The sequence below is a fragment of the Diabrotica virgifera genome, chromosome 8 (genome assembly GCF_917563875.1).
Source record: "Diabrotica virgifera virgifera chromosome 8, PGI_DIABVI_V3a".
Lineage (NCBI taxonomy): Eukaryota > Metazoa > Arthropoda > Insecta > Coleoptera > Chrysomelidae > Diabrotica > Diabrotica virgifera.
The window spans coordinates 175261927-175288485 of NC_065450.1; the positions used below are offsets into that span (position 1 = coordinate 175261927).

The window sequence follows — 26559 nt, forward strand, 5'->3', positions numbered from 1 at the left end:
TTTGCTTCATACTAGTAACGTAGCGCAACTTCGTCTATAAAAAAAGATATTTTATAGTGTTTATTTAAAACGCTAAAAATAATTTTTTGCAAATTTTTTTTAAAGTTTTATATACAATTATTTAAATAAATAGGGGGTCAAATTTAATTTAGTAAGTCTTGTGTGAAAGATTTGCCCTTCAACTTTACAGAAAGTAATCCTGTTGACCTTCATTAGTAATTAAATGACCTCAGCAGTTAAAAAAATATTTTTTTTGCAAAAATGACCCCTTTTTAATTATTTACACAATGATCCCCTTGTATGATTTGGATACTTTCTTGAAAATATCTTTTGTACCCACCTAAACTTTGATATAAAATTTGTTTCAACCTGTACGAATTTACATTTTGACTTTTTTTTATTTTATTAGGCTATAAGTATTAAATAGCTCTTTTAACCAGTATGTGGTACAAAATTTTAGAACGTTTTAGTGCTGCTAGTAAACACTAAAAGTTCCAACCATAAATTTATCAGATGTAGTTATTTTACTTAAATCTTTAGTAAAGCAACAGAAGTAAAAAAAGAAAAATGATCTTTTTTACAGTCGTCATTTATTTTGTAAATATCTGTAAATTTGTTTTAAGTAAATGGTCGCTATAAAGGGGTCTACTTCTTATGGCCGCCTAGGGTCCCATGATGTCTAAAACCGTCACTGTATTTGTTGCATGGGAGTAATGGATCCACCTCTAAAATAAATAAATAAAATCATTGTTGATGATGATGAATCTATTTTATCTAACAATTAAACACTGAAAACTTTTGTTTTCAATATTCCACAATATTTATTAAAAGTTAATGTCACTACAGCTGTTTCGGCAGAGTGATGTGATTTTACTATTAGACAAGGCTAAAACGGCGGGTCCGTTGGAAAAAATATTCCCATGAGTATTTTTTGCATAATCACATTCGTGAGACATACGAGAATAAGGTTCAAGAAGTCGCCCACGCGAAAAGCGGTCCAAATTTTTTTAACCCGGGAACAGTCGCGCTCTCTTGTCACGTAATCGGTCGCGCGTTAGATTTTATCTAACAATACACATTTAAATACGAATTTACAACAAATTTATATTTTATAGTATTTTTATTTACTTGCTGTGTTAGAAATATTATTTCTAACAATTATTAAAGCTAATTGGCTCTCCCCAAAGCCATAAATTCCACAAAAAAAAACCAACACATTAATTACTACACCCTTCCTCGAGGCACTTACGAGTGGAAAGTTATGTTGCAAAATTGTTCATCGCGAAAAAGGATAAAATGTTACATTTTTTTCTAACGGCGCGATCGCTCCCAGGTTAAACAATTTGTTTTAATCAAATTGTAAAAATCAATATTTTTGGCCCGGGCAATTTTTTTAGGTTTTTAAAAAACTTCTATATTTTTTCTCTAAAGTTGATTGTTTTCGAGTGATAAGCAATTTAAAATTGAAAAAAACGAAAAATGGTCATTTTCAAGGCTAAATAACTATGTTAAAAGTTATTATTATGATAGTCAGAAAGTGACTAAATCAAAGTTTAAAGCCCCTCTACAAGATCCTGAAGAAATTTTTGTCATTATTTTATTACTAAGCTGTTATTTTTAAATAATAATAATGAGCGCCTTGCACGTATTAGGCGGCCGTCAATGGTGAGTGCGAAAGAGATACCATTCCGACAGTACAATGGCGCATCTCACTCGCACTCACATTTACAGCCGCGTCAATACGATCTTATCGCTCATTATTAATCATTAAAAATAACAGCTTAATAAGTAATAAAATAACAGTAATAAATTAATGAGACAAATTTCTTCAGGATCATGTAGGGGGCTTTAAACTTTGATTTAGTCACTTTTGACTTTCATAATAATAATTTTTAACTGAGTTATTAAGTCTTAAAAATGGCCATTTTCGCGTTTTTTTCAAATTGTAAATTGCTTATAACTTGAAAACGATCAACTTTAGAGAAAAATTACAAGAGATCTTTTTTGCCCAGAATGGTCCAAAAAACCTAAAAAAAATTGTCCGGACCAAAAATATTGATTTTTGCAATTTGTTTAAAAAAGTTGAATGGGTTGCATATGTGAGTTCATTTTAAATGAAGTAAAGAAACACAGACTTACTCACAATCATTTAATTATACTTCGACGACCGGTTTCGATCTCTACAATATTCAGATCATCTTCAGGTCGGCGTTACAAGTAGTTAAATGCTACAATTAAAGAAAGCCAGAGTTAGAACCATTGTTAGAACATTGTCTGGTTGTATCAAAATGCAAATAGAAAGCCAAAAATTTTGAAAGGTATGCAACTGTTGACATTTCAGAACAAAAAACTGGTAATGTCGAAGCGAAGATCGGTGGGATATGCGCATTTTATCAAAGGTAATACCACGAGTCCTCTAAATTTTATCGATAAATTTTTTTGTTTTCACGAAAACTTCTTTATTTGGTAAAATTACGAAAACAAACCGAATGATAAAATCACGAGTCCGAAGGACGAGTGATTTTATCCATTTCGGTTTGTTTGAGTGATTTTACCCTAAATAAAGAAGTTTAAGTATGAAAACGAAAAAAATTATCAAGCAAAATTTAGAGGACGAGTGGTATTTGAAAAGATTATTTTGTGAACCAATATGTATTATTAGTAAATACGGGCATCTGTGAAATATTTTTAAGACAACTAGGATCAATGTCGTAAGTAGGTTATAGATAAATTATTTTATGATTTAAAAATGAACCAATTTATTTATTATATTGTTAATACATAAAAAACTGTTTAAATCGAAAATGAACAATTATTAAAAACACAATTTTTATAACTAATATGAGATTTTCCAATGTCGTTCGTAACGTCTAATCTGTCGTCACTTTCAGTATCATTAGGGTACCTTAAGTTTTATCAGGGAAGAGACTGTTTTATCAAGGAAGAGGCTGTTTTACCAGTATTACACTCAATGATTGGCAAGAACGACGCGTGGTGATTGGCTGAAAAAGCAAAAACGTCAGAATTTGACAGGTGAAAAAAATAATCAATGAAATTCGATATTTTGTAAGACATTCGAGAAGCCGCTACAGATAAAATGTTTTAACAACATATTAATCATTCAGAATTACTCGACGGATATTAGTACAGTTAAAATAATTAAGACGATACCGGATATTATGATTTAATGAGTTAAATTTAAAGTTTTTTTACTTTAATAATAAAAAAAGCAAGCCCATTAGCAGAACCCAATTGAAAATTATTTTGCACATCATATTTGAAACATTATTTGGTTGAAAAATCTCATTTTTGTTGACAAAAAAATATATTAATTTGTTTGGACTAAATTACAGTTATGTTTATCTTAAAAAGGATATGTTAGTATCAACATTCACGCAGTGTTGCCAAACTGACTTTTGTTATTTTGAGTGGAAATTTTCCCAGCGATCTCCGAGGGTACTATACATACGTATGCACACATATGAGAAACAGGTACTCATAAGCACGCATACGCACATAGATGCATGCGGTTTATGACTATTTGTTAAATTAAGTTAAAATTTAAAATTATTAAAAATTTTCTAAAAAAAAATATATAATTTTGATCCACTTCCATGCCGTTACAAGGGATGCTTTATAAGTTCATCGATAATATGTTTAAACGTCCAGATTATGCTAATAGGATAGCTAGGTGAGGGACTGGGTAAGCGGACATACTTCGTAGGTCAAAACACAGTGAATTGGAATGGATCCTGAAGGCAGATGTGTGAAACAGAGACAGATGTATTAGTTATGAGAAAGACTCATGTCTTTCTCTAGACTCATGTCTTTCTCATAACTAATACATCTGTCTCTGTTTCACATCACACATCTGCGAGACATGAGTCTTTAGAGAAAGACACGAGTCTTTCTCATAACTAATACATCTGTCTCTGTTTCACATCACACATCTGCCTTCAGGATCCATTCCAATTCACTGTGTTTTGACCTACGAAGCATGTCCGCTTACCCAGTCTCTCACCTAGCTATCCTATTAGCATAATCTGGACGTTTAAACATGTTATTGATGAACTTACAAAGCATCCCTTGTAACGGCATGTAAATGGATCAAAATTATAGTTTTTTTAGAAATTTTTTAATATTTTTAAAATTTAACTTAATTTAACAAATAGTCATAAACCGCATGCATCTATGTGCGTATGCGTGCTTATGAGTACCTGTTTCTCATATGTGTGCATACGTATGTACCAGTTTTTTGTTCTGAAATGTCAACAGTTGCATACCTTTCAAAATGTTTGGCTTTCTATTTGCATTTTGATAAACCAGACAATGTTCTAACTCTGGCTTTCTTTAATTGTAGCATTTAACTACTTGTAACGCCGACCTGAAGATGATCTGAATATTGTAGAGATCGAAACCGGTCGTCGAAGTATAATTAAATGATTGTAAGTCTGTGTTTCTTTACTTCATTGTTTAAAAAAATTTGGACCACTTTTCGCAGGGGTGACTTCTTGATTCTGGGATGTCTCACGAATGTGATTATGCAAAAAAATCTCATGGGAATTTTTTTTCCAACTTTCGCCTTCTCTATATGTATCCAAACTTTAATGTCTCTAAGTGAATAGGCTGAGGAGTGGGGAACTGTTTGTCTCAAGTTGGTCATTCAGAATTATAAGGTAAACAACCAGTCCTTGCCACTGACCCTTAAATTGTAAGAAAATAAGAAAATGACTTGAAATCAAATTACATTTGTTGCAAGTACTAATGCCTTATTATATTTGGCAAATGTGTACTGTTGTACAATACTCAAGCTTCAGTCATTTTTGTTGTATACCACTTAGAGTAGTGTTGTGTAAAATTGCTCCCTGTTTTTTTATGATTTCTTATGAAAAAATTAAGGTAAGTACATTTTTTTTTTCTATATTACAGAGGGCCGGTTGTTCGAACGCTAATCAAAAATGATCATTATCAAATATTTAATTACTGTCACAACTGTCAATGTCAACTTTGATTGGGTTGCTGAAAACATAATTATTGATTACAATTATGAAATTAGTTAATCAATTATGTTAATAATTGTTATGTTAATTGATTAAGTGATCTCATAATTATAATTAATTATGTTTTCAGTAACCCAACCAAAGTTGACATTGACAGTTGTGACAGTAATTAAATATTTGATAGTGATCATTGTCAAATGATTATCAAAAATTATCATTATCAAATATTTAATTAGTGTCACCAACTGTCAATGTCAACTTTGATTGAGTTGCTGAAAACATAATTGATTATAATTATGAAATTAGTTAATCAATTATGTTAATAATTATTATGTTAATTGATTAACTAATCTCATAATTATAATCAATTATGTTTTCAGCAACCCAATCAAAGTTGACATTGACAGTTGTGACAGTAATTAAATATTTGATAGTGATCATCGTTGATTAGCGTTCGAACAACCGGCCCTTAGACTAACTTGCATTAATTAAATATCAAATACCACACTTTTTAAATTGGCATTAAATTTTGAACAGAATTAAATATCACTAATATTTCATTATGTGTATACACGACGTGTATATTTGTTTTAAGACAAGGCGAAAACGGCGGGTTGTTTGGAGAAAATATTCCCATGAGATTTGTTTGCATAATCACATTCATGAGACATTCCAGAATAAGATTCAACAAGTCGCCCACGCGAAAAGTGGTCCAAATTTTTTTTAACAATTTTTTTTTAATCAAATTGCAAAAATCAATATTTTTGGCCGGAACAAATTTTTTTTAGGTTTTTTGGACCATTCTGGATAAAACAGGTCTCTTATAATTTTTCTCTAAAGTTAATCGTTTTCGAGGTAAAAGCATTTTAAAATTGAAAAAAACGAAAAATGGCGATTTTTAGGGCTTAATAACTCGGTTAAAACTTATTACTATGAAAGTCAGAAAGTGACTAAATCAAAGTTTAAAGCCCCCCCTACAAGATCCTGAAGAGATTTTTGTCATTATTTCATTACTAAGCTGTTATTTTTAGGTAAAAATAATGAGCGCCATGCACGTATTAGGCGGCCGTCCATGATGAGTGCGAAGGAGATGTCATTCAGGCAGTCCAATGGCGCATCTCACTTGCACTCACATTTACAGCCGCGTCAATACGATCTTACCACTCATTATTAATAATTAAAAATAACAGATTAGTAATAAATTAATGACACAAATTTCTTCAGGATCATGAAGGGGGGCTTTAAATTTGATTTAGTCGCTTTCCGACTTTCATTAATAATAATTTTTAACCAATAATAATTTTTAACTAAGTTATTAAGTCTTAAAAATGGCCATTTTCGCGTTTTTAAAATTTAAAATTGCTTATAACACGATCAGCTTCAGAGAAAAATTACAAGAGACCTTTTTTGTTCGGAATGGTCCAAAAAATCTATAAAAAAATGTGTCCGGGCCGAAAATATTGATTTTTGCAATTTGATTTAAAAAAATTGGACCACTTTTCGCGTGGGCGACTTCTTGAACCTTATTCTGGGGTGTCTCACGAATGTGATTATGCAAAAAATCTCATGGGAATATTTCTTCCACCGAACCCGCCGTTTTCGCCTTGTCCATTTATAGACTACAAAAAAGCATTTGATAGAGTAAAACATGATAAATTGATAGACATCTTGAAAGAAGCGGGATTAGATGATAGAGACTTAAAATGTTTGTATAATTTTTATTACAATCAAACTGCTAATAAAATCGATAACCAATTGACAGAGGCAGTATCCATAGATAGAGGAGTAAGGCAAGGATGCATTCTGTGCCCGGTGTTGTTTAATATATACTCTGAATATATCTTCGAGCAAGCGCTAGGAGAACTACAGGAAGGCGCTTTAGTCAACGGAGTGCGCCTAAACAACATTAGATATGCCGACGACGCAGTAGTTTTTATAGATAGCCTAAAACAGCTACACATACCTTGGCACACAACAGCCAATGGGACCACTCAAGTGAAATAAAACGTTCATAATGCTGAAGTCTCTTTTCAGGCTTCGACTGGCACGATTTACCACTTGCTACCAAGATATCTATCATCAGTTGCTATGTATTTTCTACGTTATTATACGGAGTAGAGGCCGGACACTTTCCGAAACTTATTTAAGAAAACACGAGGCATTCGAAATGTGGTGTTACAGGCGCATTTTAAGAACTTCGTGGATGGATCGTGTGACTAATGTTGAGGTTCTACGTAGAATGGACAAGGAATGCGAGATAATTAACACCATCGAAGAGAGCAAACTAGAATATCTTTTATCTTGACCATGTTATGAGGAATGAACAGAGATATGAATTGTTGCAACTCATTCTTCAGTGCAAGGTATTTGGAAAGAGAGGACCAGGTAGAAGAAGATCTCTATCAAAACCCGAGAAAGTGGTTCAATCTATCGACAACCGGACTATTCCGAATAGTAGCAAGCATAGTTAGGCTAGCCACCCTGATCGCCAACATCCGGAGCGGATAGGCACCGTAAAATAATGGTCTGTTTCCGAAATACATCTTTGACAGTTTGACGAATGTTAACAACTTATTCCATCATAGCAGAGGGATAATTGACCACAGATCAAAAACACTAAATTGCAGGTATAGAAAAAGTATTTTAAGCTTAGAAATTAAAATAACCTTTTCTGATATCAACCCTTTTGACTCAAAGTTGAAAGAAATGGAAAATAAATCGAAAGCCATCTTCAATTACATATTATACTTTCGTTGAATTTAAGAGAAGAAAGAAAATCAAATATAATATTTTATAATTAAAATCAATAGTTTAATCAAATAGTTTAAAATCAAAAAAGTTTAATAAAATTAGATTAGACAATTTTGAAGCAATAAAATATCAAGAAAAATGGTTTAAAAATCTCACAAATAATGTCATTTTTCCAAATGAAGTTCAAAAATTTTATCATTAGGTTCAAAAATTTGCTTTTCATCCAACAAAATTTTCGAGTATCTTCTCTATCCTTCTACAGAAGGATTTCAGTGATCATTAGTTAAATAAATTAATATTACCATATTACTTTTCATCCAGATATTTACGTCAGGAGTGACAAATTAATGTTACAGAAGTTGCCATGTACAAATGATTACTTAAATAAAACTTCTGATTTGTTGAATGATAGGCAGTACTAAGTATAATAGGTAATAAGCAATATTTATACTTAAAACAACTAATAAGATTTGCATCTGCCGAATTGCTGACATTTAAAACCACTATTTAACATAGTACATACGGTCGAAAATATTTGTATACTTATATACATACATATACATATTTTACCAAAGTTTCTTGGGCTTAGGTTCTTAAAAAATATTGTCTATGATGTTATGACATTTTTATTGATATATTGTCCGACGATTCGGCAGGAAATCCATGCCTTGAAATCTGTTAATGTGTTTTAACATTTGTTTTCATTGTGACTGTGACGACCATTTGTCTACCTACTTGTTTCAAACCTAAATTTACGACAGTAAGTCGATTTTCTTTTAAATTGTATTGTACCTTTCAATAAATGTTTTTTTAGTCAATCCTTGAAAAAAGCATGGATTTCCTGCCGCAACGTCGGACAATATATTAATAAAAATATCATAACATCATAGACAATTTTTTATGAACCTATGTAAGCCCAAGAAACTTTGGTAAAAAAATATATTAAGGTTCAAGAATGAAACTTTGTATTATTATAAATCTGAATCTGAAGTCTGAATAAACATTTTCAGGTACGGTATAATATTTTATACACACACATCTACATATATTAATATTTATAACGTTTACTACAATTAATACACATTTATTTATATGTATGTGTGTATATATATGTGTGTGTAAAATAATAATACCTTACCTGAAAATATTTATTCAGAGTCGGTTAAAGTTAAGAATCAATTTGGGTAGTAATTGTTTTATACATATCACTATTATGTAAATTCAGTATTTCTTTTGGAAAATTTACGGTATGGCAAGATGATTTTCTGGTTTTAAGAAAATTTTTAGTGTGCAGATGACCTACAATACTGGTGGTCGAAACTTTATTTCTGTCATCTGTTTTCATGAGATTTATATCGGAAAATACTCTTTCCACATTCGCTGATGAATGAGGTAAAACTAACAAATTAAAAACAAATCTGCTTAAAACCGGAAACATAGGAGTTCCGTCGCCATACTGCATATTTTCAATATTGCTCCAGAATTCTTCAATATTTACATTTTGATCAGATTCCAGGTCTGTATTTCGTAGAAGCCGCCACTCATTATCCAACACTTGTAATTGGTTTTCTGCCACTAAGTTTGGGAAATGTCTTACAAGTGGTATTATGCTACGATTTTTCTTCTGTAATAATAATATATTGTTTACACTTATTAAATTAAGATTGATTAAAACCGGGTCGTTAAAATCGAATCTTTGACTAATTTGTTTGGCAGCTTCTACGAAAAACTCCAGACATCTTTTTCGAAAAATAAGTTTATCAGATTCATTTAGCTCTTCTAAAGAAATTTGCACTTTAGCCCCTAAATATAATTCTTTTAGAGTGACAATATTAATTGGGTCGTTGCAATCTATCTTGTGAAGTGCAGTCTTTGTCAATACCTCTTTTTTATAAAACATTCTAAAAATGCTTTGTATTCGCGGTGTGCAAATACATGGAAGATATACGTGAAACGATCGTGCGCGAATAGCGGAGAAATATTGCAACTTTCTTAAATAATTTATATGTCAATTGAAATTGTCAAATTGACGTACATTTCATATCTACTGTCATTGAAGAAGAAAAATTATATGTTGCTCCACAATATTGATATGATATGCAATTATTATATAAAGGTAAATTTAATTAATTGTATTTTGCATGCAGTACTGCATTTTAATAACTAATTTTATTTACTACATACAATTGTTTACGTTTTAATAACATAACCAGAATCTTATTTTTTGAAGTTATACTTCTTTACGGGCGTAATGACGGTGAAATTTTATATGGGAAAACCTAGCGACCGGGCGCATGCGCATTATAACTTTGTTCTGATTGGATGTTCAAATGACATGACAAAAATTATCCAATATGGCAGCTGTGGCACAGCTGTGGGACTGTGTTTGGTTATAATGTATGCTTGTTGCGTTTTAAAATTTGTAGGAAGAGAAACAACAAACAAAAAGTTAGTTAATGGTTATACTGCCTTTTTAAATAGTTTTCATATTATATTTTTGAACTTATTTACATAGAAGAGATGATTGTTGCATGCCAATGTGAAAGCTCATCAAACTGTGCCTAGTATGAGTGCCGCAGATCTCGCTTATTCAAAGCTAAAGAATCTTTCACTGGTAAGTGTTTTATAAATAGTTGATCAAATTTTGTTATGATATTTGAACATAACCACTTTGCACGACGCAAGTGATTGCGAAATTTATTAGTCGTTATACGGGCTCCGATACCTACCTTGAACCTACCAAAATACATAAGTAGTATGTAATACTTTTTTTTACATAATTTGATTACCATCAAAATTTCTATCAATATTCACCTAATATATTGTCTTCTTACCCTATGTTTTGTTGTATTTTTTCAATTCTAAATCATTTCAATTCAAAATCAAAATAATTTGATTTACATAAGTTAAAAATGTCAAAAGGTTAATCTGTTTAGTTAGACGATCTTCGCACATAACGACAAGCTGTCTCTGTGGTGCAGTTTTAATGCGGGTGAATCCCAATACAACGCAAATACCAGCCGCGTGGTAAGTTGGTTCGAATCCCAATAGAAACTTTTATTTTTTATTTTTTTTTATACATTTTATGATTGTAAGTATATTTATTATATAATTTTATTTTCAGAAAATACGTATTTAGTTAAAAAATTTTCCGACAATTAATGTTCAGAAATCATTTGTGGCATTTTTAATGTGTTTGTGTGTGTTTTATTTTTTTATTATTTTAATTTTTGGCACTGTTTTAATAAAAATGTTTGAGAAATATTAAGTATAAATTAATTTAATATTTAAATAAAATATAAATAAAAAGTATATTAATTTCGTTTATAATCATATAATCATATAATAGAAGTATAACTTCTTACGTGCGTACAAAGTACACACACATTCTTTTTCTTCTTATTATCTCTCTGGGCTATGGCCTTGACAATTATCCAGTAACCAGGACTAATATAATTGGCCAATATAATTAAAAGTGCGAGTAAAGTTGCAGAGCGTAGAAATAGGTGTCGCTTTGCCGAACTTGCACGGTCCCAATACAGCACTGACACATTTGTATAATTGTTGAAGCTCTGGTTTTTCTGACTGCATCTGTCGGTTTATGTTATTAAAAAATGGCAACGAAAATTCTAAGAATTGCAAATATATTTTGGTAAATTGATCCTTTAACTTAATTAAAATATTTTCCGATGCCAACGTTCGGTCATTAAAAGACGCATCCGTGAAGAATAAAATTAATGGACTATATTGTTCCAGAATTCTGGAGACAACAGATTTGATGGAGAGCCATCTAGTCTGTGCAGGATGTAAGATTTTATGTACTTTTACATTAGAAAAGTGTTGAAAGTCTTTTAAAATTTCAACTCTTTTTGGACTATTAGAGAAATAAGAGTATATGTCACGTGCCAAATTTTCAATGCCTCTAGGCAATTTTAAACATGCATATGAAGCGCATATGTGGAAACTGTGACATATACACTTTATTATGTAAACGTGTCGTATGTCCGCTTTCAGTCTGGACACAAATAAGTTATGTTTTCCGACCATAACATTAGCTCCATCAGATGCAAATCCTATTAAATTTTGTCGATACGGAATATTTTTTTATTAAAGAAGTTTCTGACTGCTGTGTATAAATCCTCGGCTTTGGCCTCTTTAAGCGGTAGCAAGGCGAGGAAACTATCTTGAATTCTGCAAGAATATTGATTTTTAGACTTAAATAAAGTAAGGGGTTACATGGGTTTTAGGGTATAAAAAATTACTTTTTAAAAAAATTATATCTCGAAAACTAACCATTATTGTTATTTGTAATTAAGACATAAAAGTATAGTACTTAAAGGCACTTTAAACCAAAAATATTCATTTTTGTCCATTTCACAGCAATTTTTTGCCAACAGCCTTGTTTCTTGCGGTGAACATGATATCTAGGTCTGGATTCATCTGAAATCAAAAATTTTCTTCTAGTTTATACCTCTGGCTAGTGAATGAAGGAAGGAATTAACACAAAAATGAAATTTGAAGGTTTTATAAGTTCAAACTTATTTTCTATCCCAATTTTTACTCATTTTTTCAAATTTGACCATTTTCAAAGTATTTTTTTGTCATAAAAAACGACTTGTCCTAATGAAGCTAGGCCTAGATATCATGTCCACCGCAAGAAAACGGCTGTTGGCGAAAAATTGCTGTGAAATGGACAAAAATGAATATTTTTAGCTGAAATTTTGTTTAGAATACCTACTTTAAGGCTATGGGTACATAATTCGCAAATATTTTACGTGTATCCCTACTTTTTCTGTCTTTACACGGCAAATTACGTGTAGTAAAATTCACACTGGTATGGATATGTAAACATTACTAGAATGTCATTCTACTTGAAAATGTCATCATTAATTTAAAGAGATGGGTTTTGAATGTTATTGGATAACTGTTATTTTTATAATTGCAAATTATTAATTCAGTTAATAAATGTGATAATTTTGTCACTAACTATGTATTCAGTGATTGTAATGATTTATTTGTACAACAAAAACTAATACTCAATCGAGAAAAGAGGAAAAGTGTTAAAGTGATTTTTTAATAATATATTGTTATGGAACGCTTACAACTTTGAACATCTTTAACAACAAAATACTTGGATCACAGAATATATTATCCTGATGTATTCTCTGCTTGGATCTTCCACAAATAATACACAATAAATAACCTTTTATTAAGTTCACGTCCTAAATCAATTATTTATCAAATACACTATATATCAATAATATTTAATCAATAATTCAAAATATTCCCGATGCAATGTCAAATATTTAAAATTGTCACTGATTGTCAGTGTCTGACTGACAATATTATATTCGGCTGAGTGCGTTGTAAGACAAAGATAGATTTGGAAAATATTACCACGGCATTGTGTTCATTTTTTTCGAATCCTGAAAAAACCAATAAATATTTTTGAAAAATTTAAACGCAGAATGAAAGACTAAATTATTACCGAGGGCCGAAAGTCCCTTAGAATAAATAAAAAGTTTATTTTGAATGAGATATTCGTAAGTACTATACTTTTATATTTCTTAATTATAAATAAAAATAATTTTTAGTTTTAGCGATATAATTTTTTTAGAAAGTCATTTTTTTATACCTTTAAGACCTATGTAACTTCTTTGCTAGTAACAGTTTTAAGCATCAATCTTTATTAAGATTTTTATACACGTATACAAACTTAAACTTACCTACCTATTATTATGGCGGTATCGGCAAACAAGGCACAGATATTGTGTGCACGAACGATCCGTGGATTCGTCAATAATTAAAGAAAATTTGGATCCGCTTAAAATTCTACAAATTTCCTCTTCGTTTCCCCTTCCAATTACGTTTTTTACAAGGGAAGCGCATTTAGTGCGACCGCATTTAATTTTTTTTACAACTTCCGGATCTTTACAAAAATTTTTCATTAAAGCTGGTAAATGCTCCATTACATTGTATGACAAATTGTGTTCAGTTATAAAAGCAGCAAGATGTAACTCTGCTTCTTTTATAGCAGCCTGTTGACGTTGACTAGACCCTCCTTTAAAAATTGCCATATCTTTTAATGTGGTTTGATTTTTCGCAGATCTGCAGTGTTGAATGTGCATCGCACTATATCTTGGTAACGAACCAATGCCAGTCGTCCTGTAGACTTGACTGAAATTTCCTTATTGCAAACTTGGCATATTGCGAAGTATTCATTTTTGCTCTGTTTTAACCATTTTTTAAATTGTTCATCTTCAGCCCATGATTTTTTAAAAGTTTGGCTATATTTAATTTTTTTTTCGAATTGAGCTACTTTCTCCAGAAGATTTAACACTCTCGTCACTAGAACTAAAAACAAAAAAAATTGTAAACTACCAAACAAAAAATATTTTTTTGAAGATAATTTCTTGTTAGTCTGGGCATCTGGGCCAGATAAGTCATCAAAAAAGCCATTTTTGGGAAAAGCTGTTTAAAAATCATTTTATTGCTGTAATCTAATATTAGGATTACATACTATTATATTACAAAGAGTTATATTGGTTTGCAACGTCCGCAGACAATGGTTTATAATAAATTAGCGCTCCGAAATCTTGTTTTTTTTTTCAATTATTGCTCTGTAACTCCGAAGATTTTAACGTAAAACCAAAAACACCCCCATTAAAATTCACCGTAATTTAATTCAGCACAGAGATATTTCTTTATGATTTCCATCGATGAAAATTTTTGTCGGAAAATCGGGGTTTGCCCAAGGAAATCTTGTGTTTCCAACTAAAATTTTAAAGAAATAATTATTTATTAATAATTAAATAACTTAGTACAACCCTATACAATAGACCGTTTTAAACGTGATTGAGTTTTCTTCCTACTAAATGTACCATTACATATACCTAAAGCTGTGTGGAAAAAAGTTACAAAACAATGTTTGCGAAATAACAAGAAAAATGGTCCAAAATCGCTGTAAGTGGCGAACTTTGATAAATCATATTTCGGAAACTGTAAATCCTAGAGACTTCTACTAGTCTGGCCAAATACCCAAGTTGGTGGAGGCCAATAAACTAAAGAAGAAGAAGACTTCTACTAAACGTTATTTTAAAGAGGAAGGATGGAAGTTATCTCTAATAGAGAGATATCGCAAAGGTTATCGTTAATAACGTGTCAAGACGTAAATAATGGATAACGGTCTATTTCAACACAGCCATCAAGAGAGTTATCGGAAATGTTTTGGGGCGGGGCTTAACGTTATTATGACAACCGACGTTTGGAATTAAATGCAACCTACACTAGGTTCGCTTTCAAGATGCAGTAGAAATAAACAAACCAAGACACGTTAAATGCCACTAGGAGCACAACCGAATCATAATTTACAATGTATATACATTGTAAATCCCAAATCATGATTTCCAAAGTTTATAAACTGTAAATTATGATTCGAAGGTGCTTTTAGTAGCATTTAACGTGTCTTGGTTTGTTTATTTCTACTGCATCTTGAAAGCGAACCTAGTGTAGAAATTAATGTTGAGCAATACTGTAAATGTTTTTTTTTTATTGGAAAATGAATTTGGATATTGAGCAGATTGACATGCATTTTAATTTTGATGATTTAACCAACAATAAATATAAATAATCAGTATAAAAATAATATAAAATATCTGCATAACTAATATCCTAAGCACAAAAGGTAGTGTATTGTAAACAAAATAAGAACACAAGTATTTCTCAACACAGGAAACAAGATAGTTCACAATTTTTAGTTTATAAAATTTGTATTCTACAAATTATGTTTGTTTCATCACAAATGTCAAATTAGCGTTAACGTTATTACCGTCCCCTATTTCTACCTAAATAGCGGGACACGTTATCCGGTATTAGCGTAACATTCACTCTGCGCTTGCGTACATGTCAAAATAGCGTATTCCGCTATTACCGTGGGGTAAAAATGCCTTTGCGATATCTCTCTATTATTTTTTCTGTGAAGCAATGCCTATACCTACATCTCAGTGGAAGAAAGTTATGTGACAAAAAACAAAATTGTGTTCTTTCGTGTTTTTTTTTTGCTTTTTTTAATATATTTTTGTAAAAAAAGATATTTTTGTCTTTAAAAGGTGATATTTCGATAGTAAATTTAATCTGGAAAATTTTTCTGTAGACGTGCTTGTATCAAAAGTGCATAGAACTCACTCTAATGCATCCTGTGCGTAGGGACTAATTCACCCCTTTCTCAAAAACGCACCCCTTTAAATGGTAGCACTCCGCGGTTTTTCGATACTAAGAGGTCCATTGACCATATGAAACAATAAAACCCCGTTAACGTTGTAGTTTCTTTCTAAAGTACATAATCAATAGCCTATAAAGCATCTTTGGAATTAAGTAATGCGATATTTAGTTGTATCTATCGGATTAAAAAAGAAGAAAATTGCTTCTTCTCCTTTTTATATAACTCCAAAATTATTTCACAGTAAAAATTATCAAAAAGCTCACGTTAATATTAAATAGTCTTTATTGTCAGTTACAGATAACACATGATATTATTCTGGGAGAAATCAGAGCCCTAAAACCGTTCATCAGCAGTCCGGTAAAAAAAATTTTTAACAAAAAATTTTTATTTGTTTAAACAAATATTGTCAAATAACTATATAAGAATATTTGTTTTTTGAACATTAAAAGGTACCTGTGTGGTAAATTTTTCTAAAAATAGTCTACAGCAGCGGTTCTCAATCTTTTTGTGTCATGTACCACCAAATACTTTATATTATTTTTGGTACCACCTAACTGAAATACATATCTAACTAGATGATCTAATTAACTATAATAGTGGTGCTGATTTTGGCTGTTTTTGCGTTCTGTGTACCACCTCAAAAAATGAAATGTACCACCAGTGGTACATGTAGGTACCAAAGATTGAGAACAGTTGGTCTACAGCATACGAAAAATATGTAGTCTTTTTTGTTATAAATAAATTTATTTATGATAAAAAATTTCTCTATGATAAACCAAGAAAATACATTTTTTCACTTATACCGATTTTGAACTTTGAGACTTGAAGTGGCAATGGTGAATATTAAAATGTTAATTGTATGTCAAAAAATGTGCAATAACTACGTCTTACAACCCACCAAATTTTATTTGCATAAAGAATCAGGCTATAACATAAAAATCACTTAAATCGGCCAACAGGTTTAGGAAATACGAGACATCAAAAATGACCAAATTTTTAAGTGGGCGGATTTCTATGCACGCAAGTTTATTTTTGTTTGATTGTCGCCGGCTTCTGGAAGTATATTATTGAGAAATATATTGAGAAGAATATTATTTAATTATTGAGAAATAATTGCTTCCTTAAGGTTTTAGTTGAAAATAAAAGATTTTCTTGGGAAAACCCGGATTTTGTGAGGAAAATGTTTGCCCGTCAAAAAAATTGGATGGACAAGCATAATTAACAATTAAATAACAACGGTGTAAATTGAAGTTAGACCCGATCGGTCTACAGAATCTTGAAAATGAATGTTTAAACTATAATTCAAGTACTTGGCAACCTCAAAAATACTAATTTAAATATGAGTTTTTAAGCCTTGAAAAAGCCTATTTTCTCATTTTTCAGATTTTAAAACAACTATAACTCGAAAACTATCAATTTTTGAGAAAAATCACAAGATACCTTTCTTGTTTATAATGAATAATGACCCAAAAAACTAATTTTTAATAGGAATCCACAAAGAAACCTAATCAGAATTTTTTTCAGACGGGAGAGGTCTCCGGTCTCACCACATGGACTATATAAAAAAAGCTACAACTTTACTGTAAAATAAGTTTATTTTGACGTTTTATTTATTTATTTTACTTCAAAATAAACTCATTTTATGTGCTTCAGTGCTTATTCCCAACACAAATATAAATTATAAAAATTAATTATCAATAATTTCTAATTAATTAATTAATCAATTAAAAAATTAATCAATTAAAATCAAAGTACTGCTTACCTCATATTTAATTATTAAAATCAACAACGCAAAGTCTAAATATCACAAATCACAACTTAACAGAACACGCTCTGCACTTATTGAAAATTGGAAACAGAATAAGAAATACTAAGTACTAAAGACAAAAATTACCCATTTCTTTTACCAAAAAATAAAGTAGGTACCTATCTATTCATCAGATACAGTAAAACCTGCCATATCCGGATCAATGTGGCGACAGACTGATCCGGATATGAAAAAATCCGGATATCAAGACCACTACTTCTTTTACAGTCTCTGAAACGTTTTCTCCTTCATACATTCCAGTAATCAACGCATTCAAGAGTCGTCAATAACTTTCGTCGATAGACACGTTTTATAGATTCTATAATACATTATTTGGCCATCTTTTAGTTCTTCTTTTAGTGCGTTGTCTAACAGCAGGACTGCCTTTCTCGGTAGATTTCGGTAGATCTGGACGGCGCAGAACCGTCCGGATATGGGGAGGTCCAGATATGACAGGTCCGGATATGGCAGGTTGTACTGTACTCATAAATTTTATCCGAGGCGTCACAATACCTGATGGTTTGGTTGTATCAGTATTCCTAAATTGGAAACACATGACGCATAATATGGTCTATTGAAAACAAAGCAATTCTCTCTCAACGCAAGAGTCCCTTGTTATCTTAAGGCTAGCCACTTGACATCATTATTACCATGAAAATTCTAAACATCCATGTCCCATATACCGACTATTTATAGAAATTTAGGTAAAGTGAAATGAAAGAATTTTAACACGTTGTTGGATTTCGAATTTTTTTAGATTTTTCAGTAGAAGTTTCAGTAGATCGGTAAATATTGGAGTTCAAATAAGTAGGTCTACTGAAAAATCAGTAGACCTGGTAACCCTGCATGCAATGGTAAGTATATTAGATGGAGTATACACTACTCTGTGATTACTTTTTCCTTTGGCTCTTATTATTGTTAATGTATTTGCTTAAGTTGTTGTTTGTTCTGAACACTGGTGTTATTCCTTTCTTTTTTATGTGTTTGGCTATTTTTCTTAACATCTTGTCTGTATATGTGATAGTGGCAGAAGGTACTAGGTTTTTTCTGTTGTGGTAAAAGACTAATTTTAGGGCTTTCTTCTGCAGTGTTCTGCTTTACAGCTTTCAGAACAATCAACAATTTAAGCAAATACATTATGAACAGTAAGAGCCAAAAGAAAAAACAATCACAGAATAGTGCATACAAACTGACATTTGGTCACTGTCCAAAAACTTACATTGGTCAAACTGGCAGAATCTTTGACAAACATATAGCAGAACACAAAAGGGTTTTCAATAATAGAAAAACAGATTCTATGCAGTACACCTTCTAGAATTCTAGAATATTCTAGATCAATTCTTTCATTGAACAGTTTCAAATTCATCATAAGATATTCAAAATAAAGGTCTTCAACTATATTGGAATCTATGGAAATCAATAAATTAAAAATACAAGCACTTGAGAAAGGCACTCTGCCGAAACAGGTGTAGTGACATTAACTTGTAATGTTGTAATTTGTAATCAATTTTGTGGAAGTATTGGAAAACAAAAGTTTTCAGTGTTTTATTGTTAAAATATTGTACTTACTTTTAATATCAACAAATTTTTAGTTACTTACCTATTAGTAGGCAAAGAGATTTGCCTTTCTATTTTGTGCAAAAGGAACAAAACTGTCTGTTTTCGTAAATTAAATTTTCGAAAAAAATCAACATCATCAAATTTTTCAAAACAGTTGGTTCTTAGTCTGTAAATTTTTGGTTTTCTTCTAACTAAGTACAATAATAAATTCCTCTTCATCTGATGATCTCGAACTAGAAGTTAAAAAATTTTGCATAATTGCGATTGTAAAATACAGATATACGTATTAAAATGTAAATGATTAGCCGTTGCCGTTCCTCAAAAGACGACGGCAAGATACAAAACAAACAATCAAACAAATTTACAAATACAAGCTAAATAATGGCGCGTAAATAAAATAAATTTGTGCAAATTTGAGATTTGCCGATTTGCTCATGCTCATTTCAAAAAAGAAACCAGTGAAGTTTTATTTATAATGTTGGTAGTACCGAGAAAATTTGTTAGAGTGGGATACTCTCCTAAAAGAAGAAAACATTTGACTGGTAAACTGACAGTTCTTTGATGACGTTCACGTGACGTGTACGGTAACTTTGATAGTATTTATTAATATGGGTGCTTAAAATTTTTGTGTAAAAATAATGAATATCGACGACTTTTTAAACTCCAGTGGTGAGGAAGGCAACAGTGATCTTGAAACCATGGATGTTGCATTGGGTTGTGAAAATCCGGAGCTCATGAGCTCCGAATTTTTTGATTCAGTACTCTCATTAGAGAACAATATGGATGATGAATTTTTCCCAAATTTTGAAGAGGATGTTAATCTGTCCAGCGATGCCAGTTCTAACGTAGACGAAGTCTTATCGCCGCAAAGTTATTATTCCGAAAGTGATAAGAACAGTTCTTGCTTGGAAAATTATGATGACACCAGTACCATATTGGGAAATATTGATGGTTTTGATGAATTAATGTCCATTTTAGATCCGATTCCAGATGTTCCAGTAAAAGAAGAAATTAAGCCTGTTACAGTACCTCCTACTCCCGTTCAAAAATTACCCACACAAATCCTCATTCAGAATCCTAACAACAAAAAATGTATAGCAAGGCCCATGATAACTACTACTAGTCAAGTGAAAAGGCCTTTAATAAAAACTAAACCTCAGATACTTAAAGTACAACAGATATCAAATAATGGTAGCCCCGTTCTACTACCGCTTAATATAAAAAGTATAAAAATACTGAGCAGTCCGGCAGAAGTTGCTGCTCTGACCAACAATATGAGAAAAAGAAAGGTGGAACCTAAAATTGAGGATGATACTAACGTTGTCAGCTCTACAAATCACTATCCACCACTAGTGCTTACACCTGAAGAAAAGAGGCTATTAGCTAAGGAAGGTATTGCTCTGCCCACCCACCATCCACTAACCAAAAATGATGAAAGGGAGTTGAAGAGGATTCGAAGAAAAATCAGGAATAAGATTTCAGCACAGGATTCCAGAAAGCGCAAGAAAGAGTATGTTGACAGTTTGGAGGAGAGAGTTAGAAGAGGTTAGTAATTATTTAAAAGTTTGTTTACAACCATCAAACAGTCTCTTTGTAACAGACTGTTTGCTGGATTCTATTTTTATAATTATCATAAAAGAGACAACTCTGTTTTGACAATAACTTTCCATCTAAAAAACATAATGGTAAATAAAGATTCCACATGTGGTATTATAGCCAATATATTTTATTGTACCACAATTAATGCAATATTTTTGATTATAGTTTGTTTATGCCGTTGACTGTCTTATATTTTTTGGTATATATGGACTAGTTGGAGAGAATATATGATAAAAATATAAGAACTTTATAAGTACTAATTTTAGTTGATATCGTTAAATTAGTAGCTGTATGACAAGAGTAATGAATTTTTGATATGATTTATTATATCAGTCCTGGCTAGGATATAAGGTGCTCACCTGCAAAACTAGTATAGGCACTCTTCAGTTTTTAATCCCTAGTTGCACCAACCAATCTTAAGCTCTAGCTTAACCCGGCTCACTTTATAGATAGGGCCACTTTATTGCGCGTATAACACGCACCAGCAGAAAAAGCTCATTTTTGCTTGCAGTGCATCACTTGTAGGCCCTCTATCATGTAAAGTATCAATTTAAATTAACCAAAATCTAGAAATGTCTCTTAGCTCTTGCAACAAAAAAATCTGCTTTCGATGTAGCTAGATGTGAAGGAACTTAACATGTTACATAATAAACAAGTTACCGACTATATGCTTAGTGGTATGTGTAAAAAGTAGAACACAGCCAGAGTAGGTTTCTAGATTAGACTGGTTCATTCCCAACAAGACTATTTGATAAAAACTTGAGATATCACAAGGAAATAAGTTTTAAAGGAATGTGTAAAATTTAGGTCAAAACATTTGGCATATTTTGCTATGTTTGAAAAATGTTATGTCATGTTACAATAAAGTTACATTTGACCAATATTGTCTATTGACAAAACAAGTAGCCTCAACAAGATCAAACAAGTATCATCAATGACATATTTTAATGTATAGTGTACATTTTGTTTTTATATAATTCTGTACAAATTAAGTTATAATAAATTTGAACCAGCTGGCACCACAAAAACACATGGTACTCAAATATGCAACATGTTGCCAGACTTCACGATTTTTCTTAGAGTTTATAAAATATTTGATGGTATTTAATGGTCATTTTGTATCATATTGACAAACATTCTGGACATCAAGAGCGTAGGCGCAAAATTTCGGGGCAATGCTTTTTAAATGCATTCATTTTTCGAATCCTGAAAAACCTAATAAATATGACGTATTTAAAATTAAAAATAACACTAAATTTTCTTTTCTCTTTCACCACTGTAACTTTAAACATAGAAGTTTAGAAGGACTTTCGGCTCTCGGTAATAATGTAATCTTTTATAATAATAGTCTCCTGTTTTACACCGCTAACATGGCTTTGGGATTATAGCAGGGTAGTCTGCTATATCTAGGGCGTACAGTATACAAGGAAGGTAACATACAGTGTTAGGTTTCAACTACCTATTATTACCCCTGGTTTTACCGAAGGTACTCATTGTATTCAGGCTGAGTCGACCTGGGGCCAATAGACATTTTTTAAAATGTCTAGCTGTTCTCGCCAGCGCTAGGTTTCGAACCCCAGCCTACCTGCATGGAAGTCAGACATCCTACCGTCTGAGCTACTCCGTGATGTAATCTTTCATGCTGAGTTTAAATTTTTTTAAAATACTTATTAGTTTTCTCGTGGATTAAAAAAAATGAATGCATTTAAAAAGCATTGGGCCGAACTTTTGTGTCTTCCTTCTTAAGAAAGTGATTTAAAATGTAAGTTATGAACATACTTAAGATTTACTTAGGTATATATTTGTATAGCTACATAATATAGAAATATACTTAAACAATATTCAGGTTATACAAACATACTGTTTGTTTGATATACATTTCAATATTTATCTTTAAACACTTCAGATGATTAATAATTTTTTTGCACTTCAGACACTCTACACCAGTCTACCAAAGAAGAAAATAATTGATTTCATGTATAAACCTAATACAGGTTTTTGAAGTTTCTAAAACCTACATGAGATATCTCAAAAGTTCTTATTTGTGCAGTAATTTATAAATGTAATAACTTAATTTTTTAAATTACTTACTGCAGTAATTACTTAATTTTTTGAATAATGACATATAATATAACTGCTTGAACTTATGGATATTAATGAATTATTGAACTGTACTAAATCTCAGTTAGATCAACCAAATACATAATTTTTAAGTTATTCAATTTGTTTATCCTGGAAATCGATTATTTAAACAACTGTATTTGCCCAAACCATGACTGTAGAGTTATTTAGCAAATTGCAATTGATTCTTTGAGGCTTCAATGTTAAACGATATATTAAAAAAACTTCAATATTTTATCAACATTGTTATATGCCATTTGCCATTCCAACATGCTGTCAAAATTAAATCAATCTGACAGCGGGGAGGCAAACATAAATGTTATTCTATCAGTTCTTAATGTGTTTTAGATCATTTTAGTTGTGTTTCTTTGTAATTTTGTTTTATACAAGGATTAATTTAACATCTCAGTAGAAGAATTAATCTAAAAAGATAATATGCCTCATTTCTGTTGTGTTTTGAAGTGTGGAATGCAAAGTATTCATGATGAAGTTCAGTTTTATCGGTTACCATCAGTACTACGCGTAAAACAACTAAATAAGATATTATCTGAGAGACAAAAACAATAATTAAATGCTATGAAACATCCTATAAAAATGCTAAATAACTAACTATATCCATGTTACTTACATTTGGAAAACATCTCAACCGTAGGTTAACTCAGACTCCTTGAGGGAAAGTGGACCTATATTATTTATTTTGCCAATCTTTTGCTTGTACCGCCTTTGGACCAAGATGGCGGACGGAGTGAATGTGCCGTCACTTCTCTCTCAAATAGATGAGGGAACATTTGAAGATAAAACATTTAAATGTTGTAATACTAAGCCAAATAAAACGATAGTATATGTGTGGTGTGCGGAAAAAGTTATCATATTTCCTGTGCCATCAAAAGCAAGTTAAAATGTTCTAAAATATGTGACACGCGCATGGTGTGTTGTAAAAAACAATCTGATGTTACCGAACCCATGAATCTTATGCAGTTAGAAAATAAAAATGCTAAGACACTTACTGGCGGAAAAAGAAGATAAGTATAAATTACTGTTAAATAATAATGAACTTTTAAAATCTAATAACTATTTGATGCAAGAAAAAGTCGATTTATTGAAGACTGAAATAAAAACTATCACACCAAAGATAAAAATAAAATACCAATTAAACTTAATGAGCCAGAAAATAAAAACATCGAACATAAATATAAACAACCTATTCAATCAGATGTCAACAATATACAGGGCAATTCAAAAATTACTACAAACGAATTAAATGCACAAATAATAGAAATTCAAACCAAACAGACATGTGACTACATTACAAATTTAACTGTTGAAAATGAGGAAAGCACAAAAATGAATCTTAATCATATCACAATGGGGAGTTCAGAGAATAATAAAACGAACGATGAAGGATATCAGATTGTAACAAAAAGACGCAAGAAAATAATGGGAACTGGAATTGGTGATAAGGATTTCCATGGAAAATCCGAAAAACCAGACAAAAAATTGTGGCTATTCATCTCAAAAGTTCCGGATAGTGTAAATGCGGACCACATCAAGAGTTTCATAATAACTAAGACAAACTGTGAGGATATACAAGTGAAACTGTTACCAACTGACCAGAAAAGAAGGGATAATCAATGTTTCATGATAGGTGTACTACCTGACTTAAGGGAAGAAATTTACAATCCTGCTTTTTGGCCGAAAAAAATTGGCATTGAACGATTTAACTTTCCGGTTAGGAAGAAGATTTTTAGATCGAGAGCATCACAATAGAGATCTGTCAACTGGAGAAGATAGACCAGACTCTTTTTTATTCAAGTAAATCCAATAGAAACAGTACTTTTATCATCACCAAACAGTTGTTTTGTAAATAATATTGTAAATGTGGTAGGTGATAAACTGGCTACCAGTATGTCTAAATCAAATATTGTAAGTAAATTTTCTATTATTTTATATAACATATGTTCTATACGAAATAAAGTTAAGGAACTGGAAGTGTTTCTTAGCGAGAATAATTGGCCAGATCTTGTGCTTTTAACTGAGCACTGGTTGTATCCTCTAGAAAAACTTTGTGTTAATAATTACTCCGTAATATCAAAATTTTTGCAGATCTGAAAGCATCCACGGAGGCACATTAATTTTAATTAATATAAAATTTCAGTATAAATTCAATTTTGTTGACTATAATAAATTTAACCACCTCTGTGTTGAATCTGAATTCGAATTTTCTATTACTTTCAGTAAGAAGCTTAATACTTTTCTCATTGTTGTGTACAGACCCCCTAAGTCTACTGTGCAGCTATTCTTTCAAAGATTGGAATCCTTGCTTGAAAGGATTCCAAAAAATGCATTTATTATCTTGACAGGTGACTTTAATATTGATTATGTGGATTCAGCACACAGCCATGTTATTACCATTACAAATTTACTTAATAGTTTTAATATGAGAATGCTGGTTAACGATCCAACCAGAGATAGCAGCATATTGGATTATATTTGTACTAATCTACATCCAGATCTGGCTGAGTGTAGAGTGATTCCCTATTTTTCATCGGATCATGATCCCATTCTATGTGAATTTTCCCTTAAGAATCCACCTCATACAGCCAGATGGGGTAGAATTTTCAGCAAAATAAATTTTGACAGGTTTATCAAATTATGTAATCAGGAGGATTGGAATAATATTTTTTGCTCTCCTGATTGGCTACATCAATTTCATCACACTCTCATGAAGATTTTCAATTTGGCATTTCAAAAAAGAATTCTTAAAAAGAAAAATAAGAAAACATGGGTTACTAAAGGAATTAGAATTACCTGCAAAAACTTAAGATCGTTAAACTACATTAAAAAACATATAATATGCAATGATGAATTTTTGAAATATTTCTATAAATATAGGTCCATATATAGGAAGGTTACTAAATTGGCAAAATGTATATCTTTTAAATCTAGAATGGAAAATGCCAGTAATAAACAAAAGGAATGTTGGCGTATAGTTAATAATCTTAGAGCTAAAGTTCCCAGAACTACTGATGTAGTCTTAGACCCTAGTGAGCTAAATGAATATTACTGCTCAGTAGGTCCAGAACTCGCTGGAAAAATTGATTCTTCTTCTAATCCAATGCATTTTTTAAATGGAGTAAACATTACAAATTCTTTTTATTTTCTTCCCACTAATTCGGCTGAAATAAAAAATATTATACAAAGCATTAAAAATCCTATGGCTGCAGGCTGGGATGATATCCCACCTAAAGTTTTATCCCATCTTCCTGATAATGTTCTGAAAATTTAAGTGGAGGCAATTAATACATCTTTTTCAACAGGTCACTTTAGCGATTGTTTAAAATGTGCCAAGGTTATTCCTTTATATAAAGGTGGTGACCACGATTTACCTGCTAATTATCGTCCTATCTCTTTGTTACCATCGCTTTCAAAGGTTGTAGAAAAATTGGTCAAAATCCGAATGATGACTTTCTTACAAAAACACGATGTACTTTCTTCCTGCC

General features: G+C 31.3%; 3 protein-coding genes across 7 annotated transcripts in view; 1 reads left to right on the plus strand and 2 right to left on the minus strand.

Annotated features, from left to right (window-relative positions):
- Nucleotides 1-570: 570 nt before the first annotated feature.
- LOC114328932 (uncharacterized) lies at nucleotides 571-21695 on the minus strand. Of its 5 annotated transcripts, none has more exons than XM_050659501.1 (4): nucleotides 21298-21695; nucleotides 19380-19572; nucleotides 13482-14105; nucleotides 11188-11942 (listed from the first exon to the last, which is right to left on the minus strand). In XM_050659501.1, exon 4 carries the CDS (start codon nucleotides 11796-11798, stop codon nucleotides 11199-11201), a length of 600 nt encoding a protein of 199 aa, XP_050515458.1. In that variant the 5' UTR covers nucleotides 11799-11942; nucleotides 13482-14105; nucleotides 19380-19572; nucleotides 21298-21695; the 3' UTR covers nucleotides 11188-11198. The 5 variants fall into 5 exon arrangements, 4 of the variants coding, with proteins under 4 accessions (XP_050515459.1, XP_050515458.1, XP_050515457.1 ...); XM_050659500.1 differs by lacking the exon at nucleotides 21298-21695 and adding an exon at nucleotides 19828-19926; XM_050659502.1 differs by lacking the exons at nucleotides 11188-11942; nucleotides 21298-21695 and adding an exon at nucleotides 571-725 and having other exon boundaries at nucleotides 19380-19821.
- LOC126890507 (uncharacterized) lies at nucleotides 7895-9674 on the minus strand. The gene has a single exon (XM_050659499.1). The coding sequence runs from the start codon at nucleotides 9649-9651 to the stop codon at nucleotides 8920-8922; it is 732 nt and encodes a 243-aa protein (XP_050515456.1). The 5' UTR covers nucleotides 9652-9674; the 3' UTR covers nucleotides 7895-8919.
- Nucleotides 19883-26559, plus strand: part of LOC114328909 (uncharacterized) — a 35614-nt gene continuing 28937 nt past the window's right edge. The window contains exon 1 of the mRNA XM_028277894.2: nucleotides 19883-20884. Within this exon, the coding sequence (XP_028133695.1) occupies nucleotides 19978-20884 (907 nt within the window). The 5' untranslated portion in view covers nucleotides 19883-19977. The remainder of the gene's footprint in view (nucleotides 20885-26559) is intronic.

Bases quoted from the DNA above. Each gene is read 5' to 3' on its own strand.
- LOC126890507 (XM_050659499.1), bottom strand. From the start codon at position 9,651: ATGTTTTATAAAAAAGAGGTATTGACAAAGACTGCACTTCACAAGATA.
- LOC114328932 (XM_050659501.1), bottom strand. From the start codon at position 11,798: ATGGTCGGAAAACATAACTTATTTGTGTCCAGACTGAAAGCGGACATA.